The following is a 27,686-nucleotide window of genomic DNA, read 5'->3' on the forward strand; positions in this document are numbered from 1 at the left end:
CCACAGCATTGTCCTTCCTGGAAGCAATAAGTCCGATTTACCATCAGAGTTTCTGCATCCATTATCGAAGAGACAAAGTGTAAGATGGAGAGTAAAGATGTAGGCCTCGTGGGCTTGTTATCTGGGGGGGGGGGGGGTAAATACGTCCTCCCCGCTTAACTGCGGCTGACACAGTTAAGAACCGCTGACCCCATCCCGTGATCGCGCGCGCTACCGAGCGCAGGCTGACCACGGCGAGCCTCGCTATGTAGGAGAACAAAGAAAATACTCTGGCTGACAAACCAGGCATTTATTGCTAGAACAATAACGCCAACAAAATACAACAAAGTATGCTAAGGAATCGAGGTTGTTCGACTCACTAGCAAGGATACAAGCGAATGTTCGCCCACGCTAGGGCAGGAGAAATGCTACACCGCAGGACGGGACGAGATGCGGAATAACGTTCTCCCCCACGAGTCCTCGCCCCGCTGGCGGAGAGCGGAGCGCCTCGTCGGAACGTCAGCGCGCGTCGAGTTCCCGAGCCGAAGGGGGTGGGATTTACTCCGCGCACGCGCAGCAGTCACGCCGCCCGTGCCGCTCGTGTAGCTGCGACGCCGGCGCCCTTCTTTGTTAGTTAAACGGGAGACTAGGGAGGACTTAAAACCAAAGCTCACAACCCCCAACCTTAAATAGACCCACGCGCCTGAAAGTGCAACTATGGAGGAGTACCCTGGTCTTCAAGCGCTTTAGGCAGGTCGTGCAGCGGAGGTTACGCCGACAGTGTGCACGCAGACTTCAGCAATATTCCGAAGGTTTGTTATGGGACGACTTGCGTGGCACGTGGACTACCCTGTCCGCAGGCCCGCGAACCTCATCTAAAATTAGGAGCCGTCACAAATAAATAGCGTTAATGAGGTTTAAAATAAGCGATGCGCTGAGTATATCCTGTGTATTAAGCACGAAACAGATGCTGAGTGTTGTGCTAGGTATTCAGCTTTGTACGCAGGAAAGCAACATTCCCTAGAGGACTTCCTTTCAGGTAGAAATCGGTCTAACCCCATTTTTAAACATGTGTTCGTGGTGAAATCATCGCGTAAAATCTGGCTTTACCTGAACATGAAAGGCCTTATAATGACGTTAATAATCTGGTGCGCATTGAATGCCATCGCCTAAGCGTCTGATGTTAGCGAAGTGTAACCTTCCTCGTGGAATAGTCTCTGACGAACACTTGCGTGAGAGGAACGATTTTCAGAAGAGAGCGCCCTGACAGCACCGTGAACAAAATAGGGTGAAACACGTCGATATCAGCATCAGTTTTCCTGGCCCTGCGACCAGACGTGACCGTCGGAATAGCTTTGACGAGGCTTGGGATTACACAGTCATCACTCATGGCAGCAGCAAGCGTAATGCGATAGAAAAAAAGGGCTGCTCTGAGCGCCTTTAAACTGGCTTTATAAGGTCAGTTTTGTGATGATTGCTGTAAAAGATGGGGCTTACTTCTCTGCTACGTGGAAGCTTCTAAACTGGAACACATATGTCGCTGTTTTGTCCTTTGGGTTGAATTCCGTTCGCTTCAGAGCCAAACATTCCATAATGGTATCATTGTTGGAGTCGGATATCGCCACAAGATCAGGAAATCTTCCAAATACCTGTGAATATCGAGCACGAAAATGAATTATTTCCACTAAACAATTCCATTACAGAACAATACTACAAGTTCACTTTCTTTTTAGCCTAGTCAAGAAAATTACGTACCAATCCGAAATATGCTATAATAATGGCTAAATAAAACATCTGCAATTGAAAAAAAACGACATGTTCGAGGGTGAATGCGGAGAACAGACTTTAATTCTTAGTGTTTTCAAAAAAAGTTCACTATCCCATAGGGTTAAGCGTGTCAGGCTGTTTAAATTACTACTGCATTGCTCGAAGGTGAATTAAAAAAAGGGATATCATTTGTAGAATGCGCGCCAAAAAATAAAAAATGAACAAAAATTACAGCCTGTGTTGTGGCCGAGGTGGAATTTGCCATTCCTGCCTTTTTGAAGCGCGTATTTCTTAGCCTCATATTAGCGAAAAAATGAATACCGTCAAAAAATTTTGGGCCTGTTGTTTACTCCGTGTCTTGGCAAGGTGACTTGTATGAAGATATGGTAAAATGAAGCGCTGCCTAATGAGCGCGGCAGACAAGCAGCTGGATATCGGCCTTTTAGGATCCCAGCCTCTTCGGACGGTTATCAATTGTGATGGCAGAAATCGGCGACGGCTGCTTGAAATCGTGTTTTATGCCGTTTTGGTTAGTCTTAGCTGTAACCTATAGGCACTTTTCTTGCTAGTCAGTTCAAAATGCGCCGCTTTGCTGGTAGTTTTAGTCAGGTGAGGCTTCCTTGCCAGTCGTGTATTATACAAAGACAAGTAACGGTCAAAGAAGTTTGAAAGTAAATACTTTCATGCTCTCAGTGGTTATACGCTAAGCTTTTCCAAAACCATGCTTTTTGCCTTTATCGCATACTTTCTCTAAACGAATGACCACTTTATTCGTTTAGTTCCGCATAACTAATTAAGCCGTTTAGTAGCACGAAGAGTGATTTTAGGTACAAGGACTTCTACAGGCATTACACTTCTTTATCTTCGCATGTTTTGAGCGACCTGCTTTCTGTGAAAACTTCCGCTCAACCAGCGGCTGGCCTCAATTCCCGTGCTCACGATTGAGGCGCGGCTGCTCGATGGAAGCGCATTCCGCGAAGGGCCGTGGTTTAGGTGACTGCTGCTTATATTGGGAGCTACGCTTTCTGTCCGCTTTAATTACTTTTTAAGCATTGGAGTTTGCGGGAATACTGGGGGCGCAGCCGGCAAATGATAGGGTTAATTGGAGAGACATGGGAGAGGCCTTTGCGCCGCACTGGGCGTAGTCAGGTTGATGATGATGGTCCCTTCTAAGCAGAAAAACGTAAAAAATAATGTTGAACACAGCAGGTATGCCAGAAGGGTGAAGTAATAGGCACAACAATGATATATTTGGTTCGACGTGGTCTAGCTTGCTCAGCTGCCTAATGAGAACCCAGTCACTGCCTGGTCCGAGAATCAGGATGATCAAAATGCTTGTAGTTTGTAGTTTGTTTGTAGTTTGTAGTTTGTGAAAAAGTTTGTAGTAAGCCCGCTGATGCGTGGCGAAAAACACTCGCAGTACATCATGGGCACGCAAAATGAGATGTGAACATGAACGCGAGGCAAATAAGAGCGATTGCTGGAGTTGGGGCCTCCCTAGCAGAAATCCTTTGTTCTTGACAGCAAAACCTTATGGGAAACTCGTAGTAAACCATTGCGGAGTATGACCGCACACAGGGGTTTTTCCACGCCAAACGCGCCAGACGTAGGGCTCGACCATCTCCAATTTGTTCAAAAAAATTCACGAAAACTTATTCTATTGTGCGTAATCAAACCCTGAAATATTTTTGCCGAGAAAAATTATCCGTGAGGGGAGCGCAGTTTGAATATTTAAAAAAGTCAGAAAACCATAATTAATAAAAATTCAAATTTTTAGAAAACACTGCGCAATTTTTTTTCATTGATTACGGACATGCAGAAAAGTTCTCGAGTTTTTTTTAACAAATTGGGAATGGTCGAGTGCAGTATCTAGGGCGTTTGGTGCGGAATGGCCCAGAGGCAAACAATTACAGTGCTGCGATGCGTCAAAGAACCCCAGGTGGTCGAAATTTCCGGAGCCCTTCACTACGGCTTCCCTCATAGCCTGAGTCGCTTTGGGATGTTAAATCCCCCCATAAACCAAACCTTCCTCACTAGGAGGGCGGCAGTGACACGCGCGCGGAAGAGCACTCGGCAAGCGACGGCGAACATAAAGCACAGTATTCACTCCGGGGCTGCATGAGCCCGCTATGCTGACTGAGGAGAGCATATGTGGGGCCCCCTCGACTTGATTTGGTCGTCAGAGCTTAGCCGCGGGACTGCTAACGCCGTGGAACAGCAGAGGAGTGCTAACTGTATTTAGAAATAGGAGGAATACTTGGAAGGCCTAGACACGAACGATGCTGAAAACAGTGGTCTAGGAAATGGCAGAATAGACGAAAAAAAGCAAAATCGAAACGAGCGAACACGGGAAACGTACTTCGAGCAGCGAGCACAGACGTATACGCCTGGTCAAAAAAGAAACGCAGAGAGCAGAGCGCTGAACGCAGAATAAACGACCAACAAAATAGCGCAAATATGAGCAGCATGCATTCCGGAAGAAAAAAAGCAGCGCCCTCCGAAAAATTGGGATTCTAGAAAATTATGATGAAACTTAAAATAACGCTAAAAATAAAACTTAAAATAAAACTTAAAAGTCGCAAACTGCTGGAAACAAAAGAGGAAGTAACGAGGCTGCTGGAATAGAGAAATTAAGAAGGCCGTCAAGCAACGACGATGGCTTCGGAAGAGCATAGGGAGGTAAAGGACGTGGAGACGTCTCAACATGAAATAGACAAAAAAGAAGTACAAAGGAAATCGGCATTACAGATCCCTGTTGACTTTAAGATAGAGCAATCCAGTAATCACTACATGGCTAAAGTTCCGGGTGGAGCTAAATGTGGGCAAATAAAATTCTTGAACTACAGACGGTTTCTAGGTCAAAATCACCAAAGAAAGCGGGAACAGATTTATGCGCTGACGGGAAGATGAAGCTACGAGAGACGGACAACGCTTTAAATGCGTTATATCATCTATAGCTAGATCACTGCAGGGTAATCCTTATTCCGGGTTCATTATGGTCGTGGTGTTATTTAGAGGAAACGTTTTGTACAGAGAGAGCTTTTCTGCGACACGAAAAGTGTTTGGTTTCAGGCATCAATACCGCTGCCACGCACACTAACTACGTCGTCGCTGTCGCTAGGACTAAGCCACTGCATCGTCTTCTAAGGGTTTAGAACTCGTACATAGCACTACCCTCCGCGGCAGACGCACAGCGACGGTGCGTACTGTACTGGTGAGCTAGAGTACGAATAATAGGATTTCAGACAGATGACACTGAGGACATCGGGGCCTGGAGTAACGAACTGGGACGTCGGACGCAGTGGTATAGTCTTTTACTTCACAATATTGTATTATTAGCCGATAGGCAAGAAGGCTGACGGACACTGGTTAATACTTGCGGATAGAAAGAAGACGCTCTAGGCTTTATACATAAGGCAAATTAGTCAGGCTTCATGTTATACGACGATTCCACTGATTACGTGCTTACAATAAAAGGCCACTACGTACCCAGGGTGGAGCAATACAAATATCTCAGAGTATGGGTAAAGGAAGGAGGCATGTTCAGGGGAAAGAATGAATAAACTACCAGTGCTAAGAGACGCCACGATAATGAAGCGCAGAGCAGTATTGCGGTTGTGGAAATATGGTTGAAACCAGCCTTCCGCCCTCCCGCACTCCCACTCCGCGGATACAGCGCGCTTCCGCTCGCTAACCGCGGAGGGGTTCGTGCTCGAGGAAAACAAAGGGGGGGGGGGGGGGGGGGGGGACGACCAAGCGTTAACACGCATATGGTATTTATTACAGTTGCAACTAATACACAGAGCGGGCAGCTAACCACAAAACATCAACGAGGCATTCCTGGGAAGTAGAAGGCAACGTAAGAAGGACGTGCTACTTACCGGCTGAGGCAGGGGCGTGACTTCGGAGGTATCGGCGGCGAACGTTTGTATGCGCCGATAATGGCGGCCGGGTTTTCCCGTGCGAGCCGCATTCTTGGGGCAAAGTGATCCCGTGCATTTGCTGGGGAAGGCGTCCAGAGCGCGCGTTTGCTGCGCTCGCTTCGCTGCCTGGAACCAGAGGTCCAGCGGCAAGGCATGACGGATCTCCGTGCGCCTTCCGCGGAAGGCGACGAGAGCGTGCGGCTGCAACCGCTCGTGACGCTGGCCGGATCGCGAAGAGACCCTCTCCGGTTCCACAAAATTCCGCGTAACCTATGAGGTGGTGCTCCCGTGGCTGTTTCCGCTTCCCCCATGAGGGAGTCCTCCCTTCTCGCCCAGCTGGTGCTGTCCTGACGCACGATGGTGAAGATGGGCCGCGTCGAAATGGAGGGGGAAACAGGTTCTCCACACGGTACAACAGGTGTTAAGCACTGAGAATTATTTGTGAAGGAAAATAGGGCCAGGGTTTAGCGCTGAAAATTCAGTTTTATGTCGAAGGCCGCAAGTTGGCTTGAAATTATTCAGGCCGCAGCGGTGGCCAAGTGGTTGAGCATCCGCCTCGCATGCGGGAGGTGCCGGGTTCGATCGCCAGTGCCGCCGGGTGCCCACCGGTGATACAATGGGTACAAGCTTTCCACTTGTCGGGTGCTCGGCTTCTTTAGGGTGAAATGCTCGGGAAATGGGTCTTTGACCACATCTTGGGAAAAAGAAAATACTTGTGTCATGGCGCTCTTTGGCCCTAGATGCCCTTGCACCATAAAAATCCATAATCATGATCTTCATGAATTTATTCAGAGAGCTGTTGGCAAATTATTATCAGTTGCTTACGTGAATGCCGAAAATCGGACCGTACAGGGGAAACAGTCCACAGGAGCACGGGAAGAACAAAGTAAAATATTGTATGAAGAACGCCTGACCAAATGAATTAAAGCAGACGGGCAGGTAAAGCACTTATGAGCCCGTATTGAAATAGAGTCGACTCACACAAACGCAGAAGGTCTCTAAAACTAAAAAAGTAAGTATACAAGAAAACAGAAATGAGGAATGCAGAGCTTTAAACGTCGGGGAAAAAGACGTGAGAAAGTGAGAACTGCATTATTTCAACTGAACAAAAATACTCTGGACCTCTATTGAATTTAGAAAAGTGCAATCATGAAGGAATAGTTTTATAATTTATGAGAAATGGCGCCCTCATGTTTCAAACGAAGTCCGGTTTTCTTAGAAAACGAAGGTACAAAAAACAGACATGGTGATGACACTTGTCCAGGGTGTGCTAAATATGGGGAAATATTAGTCCATATTTCGCTAGAATGCGGCCCTGCCGCCCAGATGCAGGCATAGTCAAAATTTCCCGTGAAGTCCCAGGATTTAGACATAGCACAGATAATGTGAATGAATCTGCGGTACACGTTAGTAAAAGAGAATTGAAGGATTGGCGGCCCTAAGGTATTGTCTTGATCACAGATGGAAGGTCAGGATTCAAAATTTCCATAGCGTAGAATTCAATAGAAGCTGAACTGAAAAGCGAACCCAAGCAGTGACCTTAATCTTCATAGAACGGATAGGAAAATGCCGATGAAAAGTGGTGAACATGTCGAACCCGCCACCTCAGCATTTCAGCGGATCGCTTCCAACCTCGTCATGCCCATCCGTCCAGTCCCACGCGATGAGAGATATCTTGCGTGTAAGTGCACAGACGGCAGCCAATTTTCTGTGAAGATTTTCTTTTTTTACGCAAGCGATTCTGCATGTTTAACGAGTGCTCATCAAAATGGACATCATTAAAATTCTATGTTTTGTGTTATTCTTCTATACAGCACGACTGACAGGCATGGCAATCCTGTGCCCGCCGACACCAAACGCCACCAACGGGATGTAGTCTCTTTGTCGCTACAACTGCGCGCTGTAAATAGTTTGAGATGCAGTCCTCCTTGCTCGTCGTTAACGATGGCGCCTCCTGTCACCGGGAAGTGACGTCCGGTGAGAGTGCTGAGTGCATAGAGGACTCTCCCCGGCACAACCTTGCAAAACCTTCAGCCGCGTTCAAGAATCCAAGGCTGCTGACACTGCCACGATGGCTCACTGGTTAGGGCGCTCGGGCTACTGAGCCGAAGGTCCTGGGTCCGAACGCGGCCCTGGCGGCCGCGTTTTGATGGGGGCGAAATGCAAAGACGCCCGTGTACTGTGCGTTCAGTGCACGTTGAACATCCCCAGGTGGGAAAAACAAATCCGGAGCTCTCCACTACAGCACCTCTTTCTCTCTTCCTTCTTTCACTTGCACCTTCCTCCCTTCTCTTATGGCGCGGTTTGCGTATCCACCGAGATGTCAGACAATTACTGCCCTATTTCCTCTCCTTAAAACCAATTTTCAACTTTCATTTAGATATCGGGGAAGCTTGGGACACGACCGACTGCATGGGCTGCAATCCGAAATCAAGCCTCTCTCTAGAAGAGAGAGGTGCCCATGAGGTGCCCCATGAGGTGCCAGCGCGAGGATCCTTGCAGTTCCTTGATATCTGTATCGTTGTTCGCGAAACCCAAGCGTGCTGGAGGTATCAGCCTCGCTAAAAAAAAGCTATTTTAAGCCACCAATCACCTCATTCCAAGCTTGTTAAAAGGGGTATCGCAAAAAACTGCCTGCGTGCTGCTCTGGACAAGTCCTGCAACAATGAAATGGTACAAAGCATGGGTTTCCAGCTAAAAAGGCTTACTAGTGCTGGTTTCCCTGGGGAGTTAATCAAATCTGTGCTAGAGGTCCTTGCCAGTGAAGCTAGTTGCGTACCAGAGCACCGTCACAGGGAAGCGCAACGCAAGAGACCCGTTGCCATCCCATACTACCATCTGATCTCGCATCGCTTGAAAAAAGTGGCTCAGAAGGCCGACGTGCCGGTGGTCTTCACCGCACCCCAAAAATTGGCCGGACTATGCAACAAGGTGCAGGGAAAGCACAAAGAAGAAGGCGGTATCAAGCACACAGGAAGATTTCTCCAGTGCAAAAGAGGGTCGTTTACCGTTATACCCCTGTACTGTGCAAAAGCTACATCGGACTAACTGGACGCTGTATAAACGTCAGACTTCAGAACCACGCAGGAGTAGGCGCATTGGCGGGGGGAGGGCATGTGGCCGACCATTGTCGCCACTGCCGTGGTTGCACGCCTCGGTTCCGCGATACCACTATCCTGAACAAGTTCGGGTCTAAACTAAGCAGAGAAGTGTACGAGGCCTACTGTATCAAGAAGGAATCCAGCTTGTGTGTCAGCAAAACCTCGGTAAACCTGTCTGATAAAGAGTATTCATATCTAGATTGCATGATGTCCCGTACACGCCTGAGCACAATGGTTACGTGACCGGTTGTCATGTTATAATGTGACTACGATGACTGTATAAATGTGACGCACTGTTGTGATAAACTAGTTGAAGTTCGGCGCTCTGTCCTGTTAGTTTCTTCCTCGTTCCTTGGCTTTTTTGCGTGGTTTCAAGACTAATAGTCACCAACTAGCCCGTCTATCTCTATTATACATCTAAAACACCGTGCTGCGCATCTTAGGCATTGGCCGGTATCTTCCCCCAGCCTACGACACTGGAATCACTTGTTCTCCTGCAGCCACCAGCGCATTCAATATTTTTGACCTGACTTGTGGAAAACACCAAACAGTGGCTCAAACAGGTATGTCGCACCGTAAATTTCAGTATCTTGGACGACCCGCTGAGGCAAGCGCATGTCTATGCCTTAGAATGCCTTTAGCAGACATGGTATGAAAATTCTTGAAAAATTTTTACCGACCTGAAGGTTGTAGATAGATAAAGAGAGAGATAAAGAGGTATAAAGAGACCTGAAATGTACATTTCAGCTAGTGGATAAGTTTTCAGCGTACCGCATACCTTTTTCCCGCGTTGAAGGACTTAGAAGGACTGCAGCTGGCGGAGACAAACTTTGGTAGAACAGCAAGAACGAAGATAATAGAGAATTGCCTAGAACAGCCACCTTCCAGACCTTACGCGCTTTCCTCTAGGACCGGCAGACGTGAACGTTGTACACAATAAAAGAAATAAGAAAATTAATTTCCTCGTATTTTCGACGGGTTCGTCCACGGTATGTCCAAAGTTGGCTGTGAACTACTCAAATTCTAATTTAGGACCTAAAATATCAACGTCGCGAAAGCACATGCATAGGACACCTCAAACGTGAATTTCGTGCAGGGTAGGTCAGGCGACAATAGCTTGTAGCTTCCAAGTCTAGTGGCGCAGAAAGGAAGATTGCGGCCCTCAAAAAAGAAATCGTTCACTCAGGTCTATTGAGGTTCAGGTGTATTGAGAAGACACCCCCTGAAATCATTGTCGAGCACCGACCGCAGAGGAGTCAGTCTGCTTCGTCTCGATGCTACCACCGGGTGATAGAGTCGTCGAATAAATGGAAGAAACAATGAATGTCTGCGACTCCGTTGACACGAATGTTAGGGAAGAAAATAATAATAATAGTAGTAATTGGTTTTGGGGGAAAGGAAAGGGCGCAGTATCTGTCTCATATATAGTTGGACACGTGAACTGCGCCGTAAGGGAAGGGATAAATGAAGGAGTGAAAAATAAAGGAAGGAAAAGGTGCCGTAGTGGAGGGCTCCGGAATAATTTCGACCACCTGGGGATCTTTAACGTGAACTGACATTGTACAGCACACGGGCGCCTTAGCGTTTTGCCTCCATAAAAACGCAGCCGCCGCGGTCGGGTTCGAGCTCGGGAACTCCGGATCAGTAGCCGAGCGCCCTAACCACTGAGCCACCGCGGTGAGTAAAAGGAAGGTGAACGTTTGATTCGAGACGAGAAAATGCAGCTGCAGGCAACTTGCGCGCCATGCACTAAATATCAGTCGCCAAGTTTGCCAACTGTGCCAGGACTAAATCTAATAGGGCGTTTGCAGCTCTGTGAAGGCTCCGGCGATCCGAGTCATTCAGAACGACGTGCGCATGTTCCTCGTAGCCCCGACAATTAAGTAGCCCCGTCAATTGTAATAGCAATTACGTAAGAAGCTCTGGTTAATAACTGCACAACAACGCCGCGTACTCTGGGCCAACACCATACAGTGCCAGGCCCTCGTCGAGATCAACTTGCTGTGACTGAACCCCATCCTCCGCCCCACACCCGCCTACTCTACGAACGACGTGTAGGCCCATGGTGATTGCAACGGGGTCAGTTACAATGTCGGGATTTTAGTCTAAGTGCCCGTAAACAGGACAGGATTTCAAGCGACATTGTGGTTTTCTTTCAAAGGATTGATTGATCTTTGGGAGGTGCTCATTTGAGTAAAAAATCCGAGCCAACAGCTTGGCGATGCATCGTGACAACCATGTACATACGTCAACATATAGATATACGCAGAAATATCCGCGTAACGTTTCGCTGCATTCTTCGGGAATCTTAGAATAACAACCGCCTGCTATAAGTCAGGGTGGACTCCGTCCTCGCTAAGTAGGGGAATGAGCAGCAATCGCCGCAAGTAGATACTTGATTCATATACACATAGGGATTCGAATTATTACCTAAAGAGAAATCCGGCGCCGTTGTCTATGCGGGTCTCTTAAAAAGCGCCTAATCCACTGTGGGAATGTCCGGACGACGAGGTTTTGTGTTTGGCTTGGCTATTGTTGTGCCGTAAACGTGTACTACGACTCGAAATAGGTAGTTGCGCTGCGGTGCCCCTCTGGGCGCAGATTAAATTATTTCAATACTGTGGTTTTTATTCTTCAATAACTTTCACGCGTGAAAGTTCGGCGTTAACTTGGAATGGAAATTTTCACAATAACTCTGCGAGGTTTGCCTCGACAAGAGTCGTATTTTTACAGCTGGATCCGTTCTTGATGCCCAACAGTAGCCAAATCGGAAGACTCGTCTTCCCGGTGTCGCTGCGCCTCTCCATAGGGGGTGAAGTGTAGCGCAGCCAGCTTTCCATCTGGCTATGCCATGTATAGCTCTCAATGCTTAATCACCTCAAGTGCTATAAGAGCCGTTTCGGGTGAGGTTTGAATCTTGCGAGTATATAGCCGGACAGCGTACTTCCGGATGTGCACCTCAATAGTTAGCGCAGCCATCTTCTAGGCAGACGACGCCAGAAAACTTTGTTCGAACCGAACTCGAAGTCATCGTTACTTCGTTCTTTTGCGTCGTCACCATGTTGAACGTGACAAGAAATTCCTTGGGATTCAGAGGATTGTTGGCAGCCAGGCATACAACACAGTTCGTTAAAAAAAAAAACGTAACTCTAGACGTTCTCGCGTAAGAGTGACAACATGGCGTACGCCAGAAACTTTCGACAGCAAACAGGTTACAACTTCTTAGCTCTGTTTTCAATCCCAGCTAAGGCCTTTAACTCTGATCTGCAGTCCGCATCAGGCTACGTTGGCGATGTGTGTACGCTGTAGAGAATGTGGGTGGTTGGAATCAACATTTAATCGTTTAACGAAATGTCGTGTTCTCCAGTCGATTGCCTGTCTTGGGGCTTAAAAATTTCAACATTACCAACGACGCATTCTATAGCGCTGGCTGAATGGTAATAATAGGTTGGCCCTTTTGGCCCAGATAGAAGTAGATTGAGTGGGTTAGGAGTCATAGGCGAAAGAATCACATGATCTCTCCGCCCTCCTTCTAGTGTAGGGGTACTAAAGAAGGTGAGGGTGGCTATTGGGAAGCGGGAAGCATGTATAGTAAGCTATGGCATGGCAGAGAAAAAATCAGGCGCCACACATTAGAGTCTAAAATATCTCATTATAGGGCGGTGAATGCGAGGGGAAAACACAACGCCGCAGAGGTGCAATGCGGAGGACGAACTAAGTGGCAGCTGCGGTATGGCGATGCAGCGCGGCACAAGAGGGCACAGCGTAACAGCTACCCCTGGTTAATTGCATTTCGTAACTATTGCTTTGTTCCTCCCCACTGTGATCTGCCTGCCAACACACGACAGCACAGCTGGCGGTCTGCGCGCGGCATTTGCAGCGAATGCCCGGAAAACGTACTCTGATGTATTTGGCAGCGTCCGAATCAGTATCTGCATTGGCCCGCACAAATGTCTCGAGAAAATCGCATATGAAGGACTTTTAATAAGCGACGCATTTAAATTAACCATTAGTTACACATTTTTCTTTTTTTTTGTACGAGAGGACTGGGCCAGTATCGCACTCAAGGCTGCTGTTTACATAGCGAGAAAAACAAATTCTTGGTGCATCATTTCAACTACTTGCGGACTTATGAACTTCATTAACTTGTTTTTATTCCCCCGCACGTAAATATTGCAGCGGGCTGACGACGATGATGAAGAGATGCATTATGCCACAAGTCGACGACGGACGAAGACATCTAGTGCAGAACACCGCATACTTCAGCAGCAGGAGGATATGACGCTCGATAAAAACATCATCGAACCATCGTGGAGCCCTTGGGCTTCACCTGTCGTCCTGGTTAAAAATAAGGAAGGAAGCTGGCGCTTGTACGTCGGTTGCAGGCACCCAAACCACATCACTAAGGACTATCCTTTGCCTAGAATCGATGATGCATTGGAAGCATTGGAATGTCCTCAAGGAACCAAGTACTTTTCAATGGATCTCAGGTGTGGTTACTGGCAAATCACTGGCTGTTGATCACATGGACCGCGAAAAGACCGCCTTCGTGACGCCTGACAGCCTGAACTCATGCTGTTCGGCTTATGCAACAGGCCGGCTACCTTCGAATTCATGATGGACTTACTTCTTCCCGGCTTTAGATTGACGACCTTTCTTTTTTATCTACGACGCATCTTGACCACCTCACGCTATTCTAGCAGTGTTCCGTGCAGCCGGGCTCCTGCTGAACTCCTCGAAAAACAAACTCGGTCGCCGGCAACTGACCATTCGCGGACACCTGGTTGACGCCTCAGGAGTACGGCCAGATCCAGCTAAAATTCAAGCCGTCAAAGATTTTCCTCTACCACGGTCAGCCAAGGATGTGAGCAGCTTTGTCGACCTGTGCTCATACTTCCGCCGTTTTATCACAGATTTCGCCGGCATTGGTCGTCCCCTCACCGATAGTTGAGTTTCCCCCTTCAGGTGGCGATGAGAGGAAACACCTTGTTGATGATGAAACCGGGGTTTCTTGATGCCCGGTGGTTTTAACTCGCAAGCATTCACGTTACTCGAAGCAAGGAGAAGGTTAACTATTTATTTACAACATAAATAAAACGAGAAGAACAAAACAAGGAGAAAACTATTTACATGACTAAATCGTTGATCAGACGAATTCAGCCCTCGTTCAACCCAGCGCGCTTGTTTTTAAACCCTCTGTCTCCGCCCTTAGCGGGGACGGCCACCAATAAAATTACAAGCGACACACCTCACCAATCAGTGGTTAGGGAAAGGAAAATAAGGTTTCCGCCAGCTAATCACAGATTGGGGAAAGAGTGCTGATTAAACATTTGGGAAAGAAGAGGTTGCTATCAAATACACAACAGCACAAACGCGACCACCCTCTCCCACTGCACACAGGGCACAGCGGTTACCATTTTCCTAACATACGTTTTCTCTTTCGCACACGCGAAAAACATATGCCGACGAGACGAACGCTCAGTTGTTTACAGAACACACCGAAAGAGAAGAAGACAGTTACGGGAATAGTGGGTTTCCGGTCACTCGGCTAATACTCAGCCGTATCTCTTGCATTCCCGAAACCTCGGCGACCCCTTGACAACGCACACATGTCGACACCTGTACATGGTTTGCGTTTTTCCCGGCGGGTCATCCCCGTGACGGCGCGGCGTAAACGAGGACGTCCGCCGCACGAAGGGGAGGCAGGGACGGGACGGGCCCCTTTGTTGGTGACTTCCGACCCCACTGGAGCGGCCCTCCTTGCGAACACAAGACCAACGAGTTCGCGGAGGGTCAGCGAACTCCCACCGATCTTCTTAAAGCCGACACCCCCTTTACCTAGGGCCCTGATCAGGATTGTGCATTTCCTTCCCTCATCCACCTGCTCCCCGTTCCGCCCATTTTAGCCTATTTGGATCCGTTCGCTTCGACTGAAGTTCACACTGATGCCTGCGGATACAGGTTCGGCGCAGTGCTCGCTCAACGTGCCCACGGTCACGACCGCGTCATTGCTTATGCTAGCCGCCTTCCTTCCAATGCCGGAAAAATTACTCCATTATTGAGTGTCAGCGTCTTGCCTTTGTCTGGGCGCCCTCCGTTGGCTCTCTGTTCCCTGAAAGTCCCCACCGGCCACCTTTGGGCGTTAGCCACTGCGCCTCCAAGTATATTTGCACACCGTCATCTACAGGTGAAGGCGTCTCCACCAAGACGCTGCGGGCTTGTGTCGCCACCCTGTGGAGCCATCTGATCTTCGTGAAACTGATACCGTGAGTGAAGGTTTCCGTAAAGTCTGCCTCCTTTGCTGGTTGACCTTACGAGGTTCGATGTCTTCGCCTCACCAGAGGTGTCCACCGCCCAAGGCGGTTACTTGGTTTGATGACCGAAGGCTTTCTCGCACCAGGGGTGCTCCGTCGAAGACGCTATTGCTGCGATTCAGGAAGCAGGTGTTAAGGGAAGTATGACTTATCTGTATTATACATAAATATTTACGTTTCAAGTAGGTTGCATACACAAGAGACAAATTAGAAACGGCAAGAAGGTTAAACAACAAAAAGGTGGAACTGGCTACCACTATGGGAGGCCCCTACTCGGCATAGCCGAAGATGCATAACATCAGACCGTAGTCCAGAACCTTTTTCGAGGGCTTCGGGCCCTGTTTTTAAAGACCCAAAGGCCCAGCCATCTCTTGCACCACCCAATCACAACAAACTAACACATGATTGGTTTGCAAGCCGCATGGCACGCCTTCTAGTCTCGGCCAGATTCAAAATCCTCTTCATAAAATACGTAGCAGGAAAATAACATCAAAATTGCTATAAGGAAATGGAATTCCGGGAATGGACTCTCGAAATGATTGGCCCACCACGTTTAGTGCCACGCCCCATGCTTCCACAGTATTGATCAAACTCTCTCCCTCCGAAGAAAAGCAAAACAACAACCACACATTGTGCCCACATGTACAAGTGGTTCCCTCTTCTGGAAAAGCACAAACAACAACACATCGTGGCCACATGTGCCCTCGGTTTCCCTCTTCTCGGGAGCAGGGAAGCAACGACCACGCGTCGTGCCCGCCCGTGCGACTGATTTCGTCGACAGTCGGCAACCTTTAACGATACTTTGTCATTAGCCCTGTCATCGGACTACATCGGGGTGCTACCGCTGTGCTTGCCTGCGTGCTTGTTTTGACCTTCCCAGTGGAACTAGCGTTCTCGTGCGCATACGCGGCTTAGCTCTCTCAACGTCCCATCAGGATACGATCGTTGTCATTACTATTACCACGAAATGCTTGCCGCATGGTCACGCCGCGTTTAGGCTGTTTCACATGGTGCGACGGGAACGAAAAATTACGGCCCTGTCGCACTGTCGTTGCGACGGATTTTTCACTCCATTGCTCGCTGCGTTGTCTTTAACTTAAGCTGAACCCTTTTCCTTAGCGTCCACGTTTCTGCCCCGTAGGTGAGTACAGGTAAGATACAGCTGTTGTACACCTCTCTCTTGAGGGATATTGGTAAACTGCCATTCATGATCTGAGAGAGCATGCCATATGCGCTACACCCCATTCTTATCCTTCTAGCTATTTCCCTCTGATGATCAGGATCAGCGGTCACTTCCTGCCCTATGTATATGTATTCCTTTACCACTTCAAGCACCTCGCTGCTAATTGTGAACTGCGGTACCCTTACAAGAATGTTGAACATTACTTTCGTTTTCTGCGCGTTAATTTTTAGGCCCAGCATTCTGCTCTGCCTGTCTAACTCACTGCTCATGATTTGCAGTTTACCTCCTGAGTCACTCAGCTAGGCAATGTCATCAGTGAATCGCAGATGATTTAAGTATTCTCCGTTTACTCCTATTCCCAGCTGTTCCCAATTCAGGCCTCGGAATACCTCCTGTAAACAGGCGGGGAACAGCATTGGAGAGATCCTGTTTCCTTGCCTGGTGCCCTTTGTTATTGGAATTTTATTGCTTACTTTATGGAGGACTATCGTAGCTGTGCAGTTGCTCTATTTACCCTTCGCTACTGCCTGTCATTCATCAACAGCTACGCTTCCCTGTCCTTGAAGAACGGTGCGATCTACCGACAGCCGGACACCTTGGTGTCTCGCGCAGTTGCGCTCGTGCCCGGCACCGCTTCTTTTGGCCCGGTTTATATCGTACCGTCAAGCTTTACGTCGCCACTTGTAATCGGTGTCAACGTAGAAAGAGACTCTTCACATTGCCTCCCCGTCTTCTGAATCCCATTGGTGTCCCACTGGAACCTTTTCACCGTGTTGGCCTCGACCTTCTCAACGTTTTTATACATCCCTAAACGGAAACAAGTAGATTGCTGTCGCAACGGACTATCACACGTGTCTTGCTGATGAGCTGAGCTACAGATGTCGCAGATTTTCTTTTGCAAAATGTCATTCTGCAACATGGCGCTCCTCGCCAACTACTCACCGACCACGGCCGTACATTTCTGTGTAGAGTCTTTGACGACATCCTTCGTTCATGTTCCACGCAGCACAAGCTCTCCACAGAGTATCACCCATAAACCAATGGGCTTACCGAGCGGCTCAACCGAACTTTGGCTGACATGTTACCTATGAATGTCTCCCAGAACACCACGACTGGGGCAGCGCCTTTCGTTATATGACCTTCGCGTATAATTCTTCGGGGCACGACACCACGGGCTACTCCCTTTTCTACTTTCTGTTGGTGCGCAGCCCACCACACTCTCATGCCACCTTCTCCAGTCCCCACCACTGCTTACGCCCGTGACGCAATCAATCAAGCCACCTTGGTGCGCCAAAAAGCTCGCTGTCGGCTCCAAGCCTCCCAAGCGTCCCATAAGTCCGCCTACGACCGCCGACATAGTGAAGTCACCTACGAGTCTGGATCACTCGTCTTTCTGTGTTCGTCTTCACGTGACGTTGGTCTTTCCGAGAAGTAAACTTCTTTTTCCACAACAGTGGCCCTTACCGTGTGGTGCGCAAAGTGACTGACTTTATGATATCGCTGCTAAGGCTTCCTCACCATCGTCCGCTCGCCCCGTCACCGCCATCGTCCACGTTCGCCGCCTTAAACACTACGATGTCGTTGACACTTCGGCTTCCTTACGCCGGGACGGCACTTCTGCCGCCCGGGGTCATGTAGCGGGGTTACGACGACGGCGAAGGGATGCACTATGCCTCGAATCGACGACGGGTGAAGACGACGAAGATCTCTCGCTAGTTCCATTCTGCGCTGCTCGCAGCTATCCCGGCTGGCGGTATATGTCTGCCTGTAAATACTTGTAAAAGTATCCTTCCCCGCTACAATATTAAATTGCGGTTGAATATAGTTTCTTAGAGTCTTAATATAAAAGATAACTGCACCGATAGCACATCAGCATGCTTTCTAATGCCTCTCCAGTACGCCCGTAGCATAGGTTTAAAATTTTGACATGTTTTCGTGCAAACATTAAAAAGAAATAACACGAGAAGCGACGATTTCTTTTCAAGGGATGATAAAGAGAAATCATTTGCCTTTAAGCTTCGTGCTCCAGAAAGAGAACCGTTCAGTTTAGATTTCGCCTTCTCTTGAAATACAAGGACCAGTGTGGTGGGCTTTACTCGAACATTGACGTGAAAACAGTCACAGCTGCCCAGTGTTTGTGTCTCGAGAAACTCCGGACATAATTTGAAGTGCAGTTTTCAGAGGTATTGAAATCTGAGATGCTGTTGCATACGGCGGGAAAGATATGAGTCCACTGATCGGTTAGTTCTTTCGCGTGACTGAAGCATGCAGAATATTGCCATATATCTGCGGAATTATGTGCCCTCAATGATTTGTTCACTTAGCTCCATATTTTACAACGTAAGCTATAATGATATGCAGCGTGCAACAAAAAAAATGTTTTTTGGGGAAAGCAAATGGCGCAGTATCTGTCTCGCATCTCGGCGGACACCTGAACCGCGCCGTAAGAGAAGGGATAAAGGAGGGACTGAGAGAAGAAAGGGAGAAAGAAGTGCCGTTGTGGAGGGCTCCGCAATAATTTCGACCACCTGGGGATCTTTAACGTGAACTGACATCGCACAGCACACAGAAAGATAGAAATTACGCGGTCTCAATCATAGATCACTGAGCATTTTTAAGAAACTTATATGAACATCAAATAACTATGATTGAATTCTCGCGTTTAAAGTCAAGAGAGACCACCTAATATTTAAATAAAGTGTGTGATGTCTGCTTTAAGCGAAAAGTATACTTCTAACGGCTAGCCAATTTTTATTGCTCTGAATCTTGTAAATTGTTCCATACATCTGTCCAGTCGTATCGAGAAACACATTTGTAATAGCAAATAGCTTGTAATCATAGCAGCTGAAAATTTTATTATACTGCCAATTATGCGCGGCTCGTCCGAATCTTTTGCTACCTCGTGGTCTCTTAAATATTCTTCTCTGCTCTACATCAACAGTAAGACATAAATTAAATATGCAAGGTGGCTGTTTAAGACAGCACCTTTTATACACCTGGGCAAGTATGCTTGTCGAAGTGTATGTCTCCATAAGCAAGGCGACGCAATTGACTGATGTTTTTATGAATATCCACTTCCATTTTCCTGCACTATTTCTTAAAGAGGCAACATAATTTTTTACTGTTGTCACATATTTTCTTTATTCCCCAGACTATACAGATATTGTGAACAGGGGGAGCTGGCCGGCGCCATGATTGTAGGTCGAAAGTGATGCAGGAAAAATTATTTTTTGATACTAGTTCTGTCCGTCCCCTACTTACCTAAATATCTGCGATGATTCTTAATGAGCATTGTGTGATTGTTGCCAAATTACGTGTAAATGACGAACGAGCTAAATGGTTGCGGTCACTAAATGCAGGATTTCGTAATTTTTTCTACCTGTCGGTGGACGGACGCCGCAAAGCACTTCGTAATTACAGTAAAAAGTTTAACGACTTGCATCGTACTTGACACCGTGGGAGGCAAATATTATCGAGCGTAAAATTTCTTTGAGTTAACGCAAGCAGCTGGTTTAATTGATAAAGTGAGATATTATGAGTTTAAAATTTAAATTTCGAGATATTCGTATAACCATGTATGAAGACGATGTGAATATAAAGGCTCATAAGTACCTCAAATGCATCCGGCGCGCTCCTGTGAAGTAGATGCCGCTCTTGCACAGACAAGAACACGCAAGCGGAGACGATAAGCACAGAGATGCCGCCCCTCATATTTTTTAAATCGTAGCCTGTACAGTTATATTACAGTTCGCAACAACAACGAGATGCACTGGACACTACGATGTTTTATACTTGTCATTCGCAATCCTCTCTCTCTTGGAAGAATCGTATTTGAGCTGCGGACAAAAAATAGAAGAGACACATCATCCGAATTACTGAGCACCTGTCCTGAACCCCAGGGTGGGAGCAAAAAGAGGTCTAATTACTTCGTGCCGTCGCTCTTTGACGAGAGTTTCCATGGCGCCATCGTAAACCATTCAGAAGCCTGAAAGCTGTCAGGTAGACTGAAAAAAACCAAACCTTAGTCTGATATGCACAGCCGCAGTGAACTAATATGAGAATGTCATGCACTGCCGTTTGGCTGTACTTGTGTTGCGCAATGCTGTCTTTTCTCTCGGACTCTGACAATGCTCACAACAAAACGACCGTTTTCTGGCGCTTGATGGCATCAAAGTAGGAATGAAAGCAGTTCTATGGCACCAGCATTTACAATTTCTGTCTCTGCTCACATGAGAACGCCACCTATAACAGCCGGATTGAACTGAGGGGCAGGTTTTGCGAGATCATGCATATGAAATAGTAGATTGCGTCCAACTCAAGGCTGATTGCTGAAGAGCTCTGGGCTCTGGATAAAGAAAAACAATGAGCTATCGGTTTCGTACTTCTGTGGTAGTCGGTGATATATAGCCCGTCCATTGTGAATGCGCAACAGCTTAATATTAAAAAAAAAAACAGGCAAACAGAGCCGCTGTTCGTTAGAAAGGTAAATGAGTATAAATTCTTATTTGAAACTACCAAATATGCTGCAGCGTTAGGGCGCAAAAATTTCAATTTCACACCTTTTGCGTAACTTTTCCGCACTGAAAAGAATTTTTACAAGGTTATTTTATACAAAAATTACGGCTTGCTTTTACTGCCAGTTTTGGAAGCCCTACTGTCCTGTTCACAGCTATTCCAAAAACGGCGAAATAATTAATTCCCCATAGTTGCCATGAAAAGAAATTGTAACCACCACGGTATATTTTCAGTAAAGAATGCATAACGAGTAAAACACGTTTAAAAACGACTGATAGAGAAGAGGCCTGTCTTGAATAATGTGCACTGCTGCGTATATAGAGGCCAGCTGTAAAAATATTGTGGCGGACTAGAGGACGACGAACTGTGCAGTGGCTCGAGGGGAAGCGAAAGAGCCAGGTTGTCAGTGCCCTTAAAATTATGCCATCCCCATCATCCATGTTCCGTCTTCATCGGCTTGCCGTCACGTAACAACATTTTCGAGAGAACTAGCTAAATTATGAGGCTAATTCTTGTAACATTTCACATACACATTACCACAATATTGGTAGAAGGCTCGTAAAAAGGTGTTAACGCCGTGAGGAATTTAGTGGGATATATTTTACTGAATACAAGGTGGACATCATGAAAGCCTGTTCGAACGACGAAGAGAGCGTCTCCGGGCTATCTGCTCTACGCAGCTGACAAGGGCGCCTTCTACTTCGGTTACAAAGATTTCCAGACAAAATCCCTGCTGAGAAAAAATGACATTATGGCTACATGCGTTGGCTGCCCTCGGAACCCGCCCGCCGACCCAGTCAGCCGTCTCGGCGGCATGGGTGAAAGACGTGCAGGTCGCCCCATCAGGGCAGAAGGAGCCGGATGCTCTTCACTGCTTCCCGTGCGGCTACATCTCGTTGCAACGCACGCTTACGGTAGACATAGATAGCTTGGGTTCGAATGAAATGAAGTGGAGTTATGGAGCGCACCGAAGGACTGCTGAAAAAAGCAGCTGTCGCACTCACGCACGTACATAATGGTGATGACGCCTTTGCTACATTGCGCTATGTCATGAATCATGCACACGCATTTTTAAAAATCCTTAAAACCATGTGCACTGGCAGTCTCTCGCTAAAGTATTTCATTCAACATCACATTCGGATGAAAACTGAGCTCGCAGGTGTCATCAAACCAGATGCCGTGCTTTCGTATTGTAACGTGTTTGTCAACTGAGGCCGTAAGTGTGGCGACAGACAATCGGCCTTGCTGACTGACTCTACTTTCATCGTTCCGATTTCTACATTCGTTAATTCCTTCCTGTGGGTTGCAAACGGAAGGTGCGTTCCGCACAGCTGTATGACTGCCAGAAATAGTCGCATATTCTAAACGAACGCACATATCAGCTGGATTAATGTTTTTCTCCCGGAAGTACATGTACACTTAATACAACTTGCAGATCACATTGCTCAGAGTTTTATGCATCAGGGTTTGTGCTAAGAACAGCACTGCATGAGTCTTAGTTATTTGCCTATGCTCGGCTCAGACCCTGCCACCTCTTCCATTGCCTAACCAAAATCGAAGCGATTTTTGTCGTATTGACCAGGTCCAAGCCCGCGGAATCTCTGGTATCTATGATCTACCTTGCTTTGCCTCCACAGTACACAGGCCCAGCTCAAGCCCTCAAATTACATGAAATCCAAGCCCGCTTCTTCTTTCGATGTATTTCAGAAAAAAATATGGAAGCTTCAACAAATGTCGTGAGAACAACGACATAAATTGTTCGGGTTGCATTTCTTTTTCAATTTTTCTTCGTTGGGTGAACTGAGCTTTGCATGCCATGGATGCCAGTTTGCTTAAAACATTGTAATAAAGCCCGATTTCGTGCTTCTATTTTTTAGCTTTGATTTTGCAAGCATATTAAAAAAAGCTTGCGACTTCGTCGGTTTTTCACATAAAATTAACAGCCGCGTGACTATAGAAGCCGACAGAGTGCACGCTGTTGTCTGTTGTAACAGCAGTAGCATGGCTCTCTCACTGCCGGCCGATGAGTTGATGGTCCCGCTGAGCAAAAACAAAACATAGCCCCTTAATATTGACTTCGATATGTAATTCCTTGAAAATTTAATAGATATACAGGCTACATGGCAACTAAGACAGCCCTTTGGAGGTTATGAAGTCAGAATAAATCAATTTTGGTTTTTTCTCTGCTATTGACCAGAACAGGAAAGCCGCTGTTAACAAATCATATCTTGAAAGAATGAATGAAAGCGCTTAGTGCAAGGTTACTCGATTGACCTTTACCAGTTAACCCAGGCGTTCGATTTCTAGGCCATGCGATATATTTCTTGGAGAGGTGAAGAAAGGGGTTACAAAAAGAAAAAAAACGTAGTGGTAGTGCCTTACACTCGTAGTGTGGCGCATGGTTTAAAGAGTGTAGCTGGCAAATATAACGTCGACGCGTTTTTTTTTTCTCAGCTCAGAAGAAACTCTGTGGGGCCTGCTGGCAATTGGATGCAAACGCGAAGGCAAAAATTGCAAGAGAGAAGGAGGCGAGATGCTAGATCAACCATGAGAACCACTTAATTTGTACCGTTGGGATGGTGGATAGGACACCGAGTGCCTCCTAACCTCGAGTTTGCCGGAACTTTGGAGGAACGCTAACGATATCTTAGCCCGTAAGAAAAGGGGCGCCAAGGATTCGCAAAATTGTGCATTGGTCAGCTTTCTGTCACTTGACTACAAGACATTTACTAACGCAATCTCAAGATTTATAGTCAGAAAAACGTCGGACTGCAGTGAACCAAATGACAAGTCTGTCTATTCTTAAATGCTACTGGACAATAACACATTCACACAAATGAGCAAAGCGCGATCAAAGCCAAACCCTACATATATCTTTCATAAATCACAAAAAAAGTTATTGCACTGAGTCGAAACCTTTGTAGTCCTGCTGGCATTCCTTAACCTGGTTGTAGAAGAGGCAGGAGTAAAAGTGCTGGTAAATATTTATAGCGGCTGCACAATCACTCCTAAATAGCGAAAGCCGCCGCGGTGGCTCACTGGTTTAGTCGCTCGGCTGTTGACCCAAGCTCATAAAGAGAAAGTAGCAAAATCCTAATCAAGAACGCTATGAAGCTGGTAGACACGATCTGTCTAGTACCATTCATTTGTTTCCATAACTACAGGGCGACAAAAGGGACAAAGAAGAAGGAAACACTCAGTAACACAACACAGCGCTGTGAAGTGAAATGCTAGCGACCCTTGTGCTGTGCGATGTGAGTGCACGCTAAAGAACCCCTGATCGAAATTATCCGGAGCCTTCCACTACAGCGTGCCTCATAGCTTTAGCTGCTTTGTACGTTAATCTCATAAAACAATCATTTAGTCACGATGCGAGCCGAAACCGGTTCTGCTTTATTTCTCAGGTATGTCGAAGTTACCACTTTGGATCTATGGCTTGGGTCTTGAAGGTCGAGACGCTTTGCCTGATGTGATTTCAATGTTTCTTATATAGTTTCTACATCTAACTTCATGCTTTCTATTGCAGGAGCTCTTTTACATGATCTGCGGGAGTACTAACTGATTGTCAATATTGTCTATAGCCTTATAGGTGATTTCAATGCTTGTATTGACTTGAGTAATTTCAGAAATATTGTCCTACTGGCCTACCACAGTAGCTTTAAAAGATAGCCACTCAGGGCCTCGGGTTTTCTCGACACCCAGGTATAAGCGAATTTTAGATACTCACAAACCATCATACACAATGTCTAAACATCAGCGCGGGCAAGACAGAATCATAATTAACCGATTGTCAGTACCAACACAATGGGCATTACGCTTTGCTCAACTCATTATATTTGTATGGCCTTTTCGAGGAAGAACAAGTGACGTAATGTGTACATTCTGGATAGTATGGAATGTACAGCGCTCCACAACACTTACGTGACATCGATTCTTTGGGAAGCAGAAAAAAGCACGGACGCCGCCGAGCAGAAGTGATATATTGTATAAAGGCAATTAACTTCAAAAATGCGCTTAAATTCACCGCTTTCTGCAGTGCGGGAATGAATTTGACAATTGGAGCTGCAGGGAAGAGGAGGTATTTTGCGCCAGTAATTGAAAACCCATTGCCGCGAGCACAGAAGAAGACAGGGGAAATTGGTGTTCGACTGTGTTTGTTTTTCATTCTTCTTGGGTTGGTGTCTGTTGCACTCTGCAGCGTTATCGGTTGTGCCGTACAGTTTCCTGAAATACAATGAGCCTTCGAATAGCTTTTGTTACTGGAACATAACCGCCAGCCATGCGGTGGTAGTTTCTTTCTTGCTGCGCTTCGTACATTTGGAACCTGCGTGGTAGTGCCCACAATTTGCCTTCGCGTGTTGAAGAAGTAAACTGAAAACGGCTGGAGCTTAAAGTGAATTGCAACTAATCCCTTTAACTTCAAAATGTGATAGAAACATGCATCGTAATTTCTTGCGGTAAATGGCATTCTGTTTTTGCAGAAGCATTGCAAAGTGCGCGGGTGATACTTTTATTTTGGAAATAGTCGGCTTTTGCATTCATATTAGCCCACTAGCCACAAGACTTTGTCTTGTGGTAGTGGTCAATATAAGTTTTCTATTTTCTTATTCGTCTTTAAATTTTCTGAAGAAGAAACAGTTGGAGCAAGTGTACAAATATAGGTCATTTCTGGGCATTGCCTGGGGGTAAAAACGAAAGTGAGCGCAAATATTTTCTGATTTGTGAGGAAAAACCCAGCTTGTTTATCACCGGTTGATTATGCTATCTCTTTAACCGTGTTAGGCCTGCCCCTTAGTTGACACTAAACGACATAAGTTTCATGTTTATTGCGCAGTGAAAATACAAGCAATACGAGTACAAGAAATTAGTATTGTAGAAATTCCCATGATTAAGGAAGCGCCAGGGTGATATCTTAATGCAAACCAACATAGCTTAAACAAACACAAATGAAGTGGTCGGTAGTTGCTGCCACTGCAATACACATTGACCTCAGTATAATAAAACAATTAGTAAAGACACATCAAATAGCAACACGTACAAATGAGAGCAAAAACCGGTATGAGTAGAGTATAATAATAGCAAAATATAACAAAAATATCCCAGTACGTCAAAGTAAAATCACGATTTCTAAACCTAAGTATTTTTAATAATTAAGGAATTGGAACTGTAGGGCAATGATTTCACTTCGTGCGGTAAAGAATTGCTTGACGTTATGTCGGTGCATATGACGGAGTATTTTCCTAAATTAGTGCATACTTTTGGAAGCAGCAGATTAGGACACCTAGAAAACCTAGTTTCCTTAGAACTGTTAAAATAATGGCTGGGCAATTTATCAATTTATATGCAGTGATGAATGATATAATAAACAGTTACTGATAGTTTTAGTACCTTTAGTCTAAGTAGCGGAAGTAAAGCTTAAGTAAGCTGTTCCTTGCTGCGTCGTGGGCACAGGATAGCCATCTTTAACGGCTGCAGCTCAGTATTGAGCTGAGCGCCACTGGAGGCACGCAGCTTGCAACCGCATCCCTGTCGTGTAAATTTCCTTGACATAGAGCCATGTTGGCCTAAGACGACACAGCGCCGACGCAGCAGTAGGAATCTATGGACTCCTCTTAAAAGCAGTGTCCTGTATCCTTTGTTTTCCCACTTCTCTTCATTGGCAAAGAAAGTGCGATGTTTAGGGCAACGATTGTATTCTCTGCAAGGTCGGAACTTGGGCTTCTTAGTGCTGTCCTTTCAGAGTATGTGCAGGACAAAATTGGGAATAGGACCTGGAATAAAAGCTAATATTTGAAACCTGAGCGAGATCAAGGGGTCACTGCAGACGACAGTGAAAGCTACGTTGACCGCGGGCCTGTGCATTGGCCCTGGACATCAGCGAAGTTAAAAATTGTACGTAGCTTTATGTCTAAGGACCTATATGAGTTAATATCCTGTAATTACTCTGAAGAATAGAATGATTTGATTTTACTACTGGCAAATCCGTAGAGCGGCAAGTGGGCATAGGACAGAGACGAGATATTGACGCTCCAATTATCAATTTCAGCAAATTCATTCCAAGGACGCGTAAGCACGGTATGTTGCCACAAGGCACCATATATCACTTGTGATTTTTATCACCGTTGAAGAAAAGGTCAAAACGCTAAGAACTTTTTATCCAAGCCTCAATAATTTTATGCTCTTAAAGACAAAAAATATTTACTGATGAGCGCCTTACAGCGACTCGCCTTGCTATGCAGTGCGAGCAGCACGCCTCAAGCGTTCATACAATCCACATGTGCGCAAGAAGGCAATCCTCAAAATGAGCACCAGTCTGGCTTATGTACAACTACCCACGTCATTAGTAAATCAGGCGATAAGCTTTTGCAGTACACAACTCAGTTCCTTGCTTCCTTCAGCCAGTGGCAAGTCATGTGCTCTCCTACCTATATAACTTGCATAGCCTATTTGAATTTCAGGGGCTCAAAAACGTCTTATGTATAGTTGTCTGCAGTGCGATCTGAATTGAAATATTGTGTGAATGTAGGCAACAGCAGCCAGCTCGTTTCTGCTTTCGATGGCTGATGGCCACGTGCTCTTAATCCTTAGCGTTGGATTTCCATAGCTTTCCGTCTCTCACAGATTATGAAATTAATGTGAATCGAAAGCGGGCAGTCACCTTCTGCAGTGTTGTTCCGAACTCGGCTATAAGCTGCTTGCACTACTTTGTCGCACACGTTAAAATCACACTTCCTGAAGTGTTTCTCGCTCGGAAAGAGCAAAAATAGAAGCACCCGTACGCCACGAGAAAACAGCAGTTGGTCATATCTGTCCACATATGATCCACATGCAAGCTGTTTCCGCTGAGCAGTGTAAACCTTTAAAAAGAAAAAATAAGGTGTGCCGTGCCGTCCGTCGTTGAATC

General features: G+C 46.4%; 1 protein-coding gene across 1 annotated transcript in view; it reads right to left on the bottom strand.

Annotated features, from left to right (window-relative positions):
• The window catches only part of LOC144097433 (uncharacterized), a 47,273-nt gene extending 27,241 nt beyond the window's left edge, over positions 1–20,032 (bottom strand). The window contains exons 1-2 of the mRNA XM_077630151.1: positions 19,880–20,032; positions 1,477–1,628 (exon numbers count right to left, since the gene is read on the bottom strand). Of these exons, the coding sequence (XP_077486277.1) occupies positions 1,477–1,628; positions 19,880–19,978 (251 nt within the window). The 5' untranslated portion in view covers positions 19,979–20,032. The remainder of the gene's footprint in view (positions 1–1,476; positions 1,629–19,879) is intronic.
• Between the last annotated feature and the right edge of the window lie 7,654 nt (positions 20,033–27,686).

The sequence above is a fragment of the Amblyomma americanum genome, chromosome 7 (assembly GCF_052857255.1).
Source record: "Amblyomma americanum isolate KBUSLIRL-KWMA chromosome 7, ASM5285725v1, whole genome shotgun sequence".
NCBI classification, from domain to species: domain Eukaryota; kingdom Metazoa; phylum Arthropoda; class Arachnida; order Ixodida; family Ixodidae; genus Amblyomma; species Amblyomma americanum.